This window comes from Neltuma alba, unplaced genomic scaffold (assembly GCF_004799145.2).
Source record: "Neltuma alba isolate B1F8T4 unplaced genomic scaffold, ASM479914v2 tig00010245_pilon, whole genome shotgun sequence".
Lineage (NCBI taxonomy): Eukaryota > Viridiplantae > Streptophyta > Magnoliopsida > Fabales > Fabaceae > Neltuma > Neltuma alba.
Window position 1 is genome coordinate 603947 of NW_021635173.1, and position 6108 is coordinate 610054.

Below are 6108 nucleotides of genomic sequence, written 5' to 3' on the forward strand. Positions count from 1 at the left end.
TTCATGCTTCGATTTCTTACTTTCAAATATGATTTCATCATTTTAAGAGGGTGTAATTATGTTCAACAGGTATGACTCTATTTCAAATATGTGCAAATGATATTTGTATTGAAGACTCTTGGTTCAGAGTTGAGAATATATTAGGCACAGTTGAAGAAAAGTTGCACATGCTGAAAATAACTGCATTAGGTCTTCAATTCTGACCAAAGAAATTTGTCAAATAGGGACTTTTCACAATTTTTTCTTAAAAAATGAAAAAAAATTGAGAGTTTTTAAAATTTACATTTAACGGGTTTTCATTAAGTGTTAGTTTTAACTCTTATATTTTTAACAAGTTTTAATTTTAACCCTTATATTGATTTTTGCCTCTATACTTAAAAACGTTAAAAGTTACCATAGTTAAACTTGGATTCAAATTCTTATGAAATATAACATAACATTTTGGATGAAAAAAACCATAACCACAAAAAACCACAATTTAAAACCATGAAGACCAAAAGCAAAATTCGATCAAGGATATTAAACCCCTTTTTCTGAGCATGCAAGGTTTCTTCTTTAATATTGTTTGAGTAAATAAAAAAGTAGAGTAGAATTCAACAACTTTTACTTTATTTAGTCATAATGAAAGATATTTTTCTTCTATGTTAAAATGTGCTATTAGTCAGCTAACTAGCTTCAAACACATGGCACTTTGAATGGTGCGCACGCTACATATAGTTGTGTGTTTGAACAAGCCATTGATCAATATTTTCAGCACTGATAACGTGCATGCAGTTTCCCGGAATGAGCTTCATCCCAATCCTACGCTTTGACTTTTTATTTATATACAATTTTATATTACAAAATCAGTATATATATATATATAATAAAACAAGATATACAATTTAAAAATAAACAATGTAACTGGAAAAATATGACTCATTTCTCAGACTCACTACAATGAACGGCCAAAACCATATAAATATGCATGGCATGCAGCACATATTAGCAGAGAAGGAAGTTGCAATAAGCATTCCTCAAAAGAGATAATGATGGCAAGGAAGCCAACAAATTCATTGATGGAGAGTTCATGGATTATGGTCACAGCCATGATTATGTTGTCTTCTTGTTCCTCGAATCTGTTGGTTCGTGGTGGAGAGACATTATGGAAGCCGACATGGACAAAGGAAGCAGCAAAAGAAGCAGAGATTGTGGCAGGCATAGGATGTTCTGGACATGGAAGAGCCTACTTGGATGGTTTGGTTCTTAAAGGCCATCACTTGCCCGTTTGTGACTGCAATCCTTGCTATTATGGCCCTAGCTGTTCCCAGTTTCAATCCAATTGCTCTGCAAATGCTGGAAGGTTCAAATTCTTATCCCTATTACAATTTAAATTAAATATATTTCATTAACTTTTAGTCATACTCATATGGAATCCAACTAGAATACTATATTTCATTAACTTTTGGGGACTAGATATTTTGTAGTGTGACTGTACTTGTTTCCATCTTGGCATCTTGAATCTATTTGGATCGTTTTGAATTATTATTGGCCAATTTGCTTATCAACATTAATACTCTACATCACTTTTAACTCAGCTTCGTTTATAGGAATTTTGTTGAGAATGAAGATAGGAATGTTTATTTTTCAATTTAATTAGGTGGCTTTGGAATCAGCCGCAATTTTTGTGACTTATAAATAATGCCGATGATTTTATGTTTTATATTGATATTAATACAAGACATTAAAAGAAAATCTTCCTAAAATAATAATTAAAAGTTTTTCCCCCTAGTACTCTCTCCTCTCCTCATTCTCTCCTATGTCCAAACAATACCAAAATTCAATACGCAGTACATATTTTGTTGTCTTTATGCATGTCAGAATTCTTACCATTAAGAGAAATTAACAAGCATGATTAAGTTTGTAAGCTTTTGTGGCTTAGTGGGGATCCGTATTTCTTGGAGCCATTCTGGATGAGACAAGCAAAAGAGAGTGCAATATTAGTATCAGGTTGGCACAGAATGGGATATACGTACAGTGATGGATCTTACATCTCAGAAGTGCTTGTGAAGTACATTCAAAAATTGCATAAAACGGTTCGTAACGCAGAGACTGATGGGCGGTTCATTATATTTGGGGCTGGTTCTACTCAGCTCCTCAATGCTGCCGTTTATGCCTTCTCTCCCAATTCTTCTTCTTTGCATTCTCCTGCCAAAGTGGTTGCCACAGCTCCATATTACCCTGTAAGCATTTTCTAACGGGATTATTTTGTGAGAAAAACTGTGAGGAACAAATGTATATCTACATGGTTTTGAAATCAGGACCAAATCAGTTTGCATGATATATGTATATATTTATATATAGCACCTAAGCCTAAAACAACGTTGCTTTAATATATAGGATTTTTTAAAAAGAAGAAACTATACATGTTTTTCTTTATGAATGTGATTTATGAACTTTTGAGTTTGGTTATTTTGAGAATCGAACTTCCTTTTGTATTTGAGATCGATTATTTGCGCCTTAGACTTTGTTATATTTGCTTGATGATTAGTTCTTTTTATTTAAATATTTTTTCAAATGGTCATATATCTATATATATGAATATTCTTAATTAAATTATATTGCTTTAATCATAATCAGTTTGAGCTGGAGACTTGAACTACTTCCTCAACTAGTATAATGACCAATTTGATTTGTAGTACCTGTGATGAGCATAAGCCCAAGAGGAGAGTCCAATCCCAAAAGACTAGCCTATTAGGAGGGAGAGCCCCTTGAACTTATAAACCCCACAACACTTGTGAGATTCCCCAATGTGGGACTCATAACAGAGCACCCCTCTCGAGAGCCGACGTCCCTGGCGGCTCCACTCTACGGCACTTCACTCGGTCTTCTTACCGGTCAGAACCCTCCGCAGGTAGCCCTTTCCGGTTGGCCGACTCTCAATGAAAGCACCAATGTGATGAGCATAAGCCCAAGGGGAGAGCCCAATCCCAAAAGACTAGCCTATTGGGAGGGAGAGCCCCTTGAACTTATAAACCCCACAACACTTGTGAGATTCCCCAATGTGGGACTCATAACAGAGCACCCCTCTCGAGAGGGGACGTCCCCGGCGGCTCCACTCTACGGCACTTCACTCGGTCTTCTTATCGGTCAGAACCCTCCGCAGGTAGCCCTTTCCGGTTGGCCAACTCTCAATGAAAGCACTAATGTGATGAGCATAAGCCCAAGAGGAGAGCCCAATCCCAAAAGACTAGCCTATTAGGAGGGAGAGCCCCTTGAATTTATAAACCCCACAACATTTGTGAGATTCCCCAATGTGGGACTCATAACAGTACCTTGTGTGTTTCAAGGCTTTTTTTTGTAAGAAACTTTGCTTTTCTACAATTGATCGATCTTCTCATTCTCAATATCCTATAAAACACTCGATCACAAAAATCTGTCACAAAATATTTGCGTTAATTCATATACTGAAATTAAAATTGACAGGTCTATAGACAACAAACGGAGCTTTTTAATTCATTGGATTATAGATACGAAGGTGACACGTCCTTATGGAAGAATTTGTCAGAAAACAAGAACATCAGATTCATTGAGTTTGTGACCTCACCAAACAACCCAGATGGACGATTGATGAAGGCTGTTCTTCGTGGATCTAATGTTAAGACTGTTAATGATCATGCTTATTATTGGCCACACTTCACTCCTATTCCTTCTCCTGCTGATCAGGAGCTCATGATCTTCACTATCTCCAAGCTCACTGGCCATGCAGGCTCTAGATTTGGGTAACAATAATTTATTGTTTCAGTCCCATTTTCTATACATTAGAATCCACTAAAGTAGCTAGATTTTATTTTAGAGTTGATCTAGATGGTTTAGATTTCTGAAACAGATGACCCATGAAATATGAAGTTAAATGTCTGGATTTGACTTCCCCCCTTAAGCCCCCTTTGGTTAGACTTTAGAATCAAAGGAAAAAGGAATATGTTTCCTTTACATGTGAAATACTTCCTTTGGTTCTAAATATAAGAGCTAGTAAAAAAGTTTGCTTTGGTCTTAATTAAATATAAGACCTTCACCTTGTCTTAATTAAATGTAACTATTTAATTACCCATGTTGAGGGAATTTTCCATCAAGAGGTAGTATTTTTCAATGCAAATGATTAAAAGGAATATTGTAGAAAGAAACAACGCACTTTTTTTTCTTCACAAATAGCTAATTTAATTAATTTTTAATTTTAATCTATACAAATTAGTTATTTAGCTCCTATGTACATTTAGAACCAAAGGAGCACCTATAATATCCCTATAGTCATTACTTAACACAAACAATATTTGTTTATTACAAATTTTTACTCTATCTTGTTCTTATTATTCTAGCATGTTTCATTATATATTATTACATCTGATTTTAAATATAAAAACTAGTATAGAAATTTTATTTGATCATAAATATATGATCTCAATCTATTTTGTCTCTCAAATTTACAGTTTTTCCCCCCAAACTAGCTTACACATATTAAGGGGTATTTATCAATAGGTAGTTCCAATGCAAACAATTATAAGGGTATTCCTGGAGAATTTTTTTTACCAATATTTAAAATAATAACTAATTTGCTTAATTTCTACAAATTACTTAACTGCATTTTATATTTACAATTGGAGGATTATGTTTCATCTAAAACATTAATTTTCACTGCATTGTGATATCTCATAGGTGGGCACTGGTAAAGGATGAGGCAATATACCAAAAGATGTTGACATATTTGGACTTGAACACCATGGGAGTTTCTCGAGAGTCTCAGTTGAGAGCTTTGAAGCTTCTTGATGTGCTTCTTGAAGAAGGAGACGGCAGAAAAATATTCAAGTTTGGATATTCAACAATGAAAAACCGATGGATAAAACTAAGACAGATCTTGTCCAAATCAAGACGATTTTCTCTGCAGAAATTAACTCCCAATTACTGCTCCTTTTTCAAAAGGGTTAGGGACCCCACACCAGGTAACATGATGTTCCCAGTCAAATCAAGATATATAGATTTTTTTTATTCTATAAAAAACTCTTGGTGTTAATGTTATTTTAAAATTCACTTGTTTTAATTTAATTGAACAAAAGTATGTTAAGCATATAAAGTTCATGCCGAGTCTCCTTCAATTCTGTGACAAGGAAAGGGTTTTCATCTTGACTTGTGACTTATTAGTAGATTGGTAATTCAATCAACATTTGGCCCCCTAATAGTCTTATAGCTTAGTAGTATGAAAGTTTTCCTGTAAATAGGAGAATGTGAGTTCAATCTTATTTGCAATTTTAAGCCGTTAGTACCTACTTCTTTAAATTACAAAAAAAAAAAACAACGTTTAGTCATGACAAAAGGAAAGAAAAAGGATAAAATAAGAATTCGGTTTGACTAGGTTGGCATATCAGGTCAGGCCGAGCACTTCAAGTTAAAGTATTATGTGGCTTGACCGACCCGACCCGACCCATGGACATCCTAATGAATTAAATTTGATTGAATTTTTGTAGGAGAATTATATTTATGACCATTTGAACTTTGTTTAGTGGACATCAAATGCATAATACAGTCTAACATGTGATTGCAATTATATGACAGCATATGCATGGTTGAAGTGCGAGAGAGAGGAAGATAAAGATTGCTATGCAGTTCTTAAAGCAGCCAAAATAGATGGTCGTCCAGGAAGTATGTACAGTGCCAACGGTAGTTACGTTCGTTTAAGTCTCATCAGAAGCCAAGATGACTTTGACATACTCATCAACCACCTCCAAAACCTCCTCGCTAAATCTTATTAGTCTCTCTCTCTCTATATATAGAATATTTTACTTCAAATTTCAATAGCAAAAATCCATGTACAACAAGGGGCAGTAGTCGATATATAGCTTATAATTATTGACAAATCAGTGTTATGTATGAATAATGATTGGATTTGGTTCTTACAATCCTTATTATGTATCATTAATCACTACTTGTGTAATATATTTCAACTTTTTATACTTTGTGATTCTGCTTATGAATTTTATAATTTAAGAACTTTGATATGAAGGATACGAGTGAGACATCTTGTGTCATTGGCATTAAGATCCATAGGGATAGGACTCAAGGCCCACTAGGCCTGTC

The 6108-nt window shown here is 34.5% G+C and overlaps 1 protein-coding gene across 1 annotated transcript; it reads left to right on the top strand.

The window, feature by feature from the left end:
* Positions 1-1031: 1031 nt before the first annotated feature.
* Positions 1032-5783, top strand: LOC114755264 (tryptophan aminotransferase-related protein 4-like). Its single transcript, XM_028944127.1, has 5 exons — positions 1032-1342; positions 1922-2222; positions 3466-3761; positions 4693-4976; positions 5587-5783. Exons 1-5 carry the CDS (start codon positions 1032-1034, stop codon positions 5781-5783), a joined length of 1389 nt encoding a protein of 462 aa, XP_028799960.1.
* Positions 5784-6108: the final 325 nt, after the last annotated feature.

Coding starts and splice junctions, on each gene's coding strand:
- LOC114755264 (XM_028944127.1), top strand. CDS start 1,032: ATGGCAAGGAAGCCAACAAATTCATTGATGGAGAGTTCATGGATTATG. Junction 1,343..1,921: donor TGCTCTGCAAATGCTGGAAG/GTTCAAATTCTT, acceptor TTTGTGGCTTAG/TGGGGATCCGTATTTCTTGG. Junction 3,762..4,692: donor CATGCAGGCTCTAGATTTGG/GTAACAATAATT, acceptor GATATCTCATAG/GTGGGCACTGGTAAAGGATG.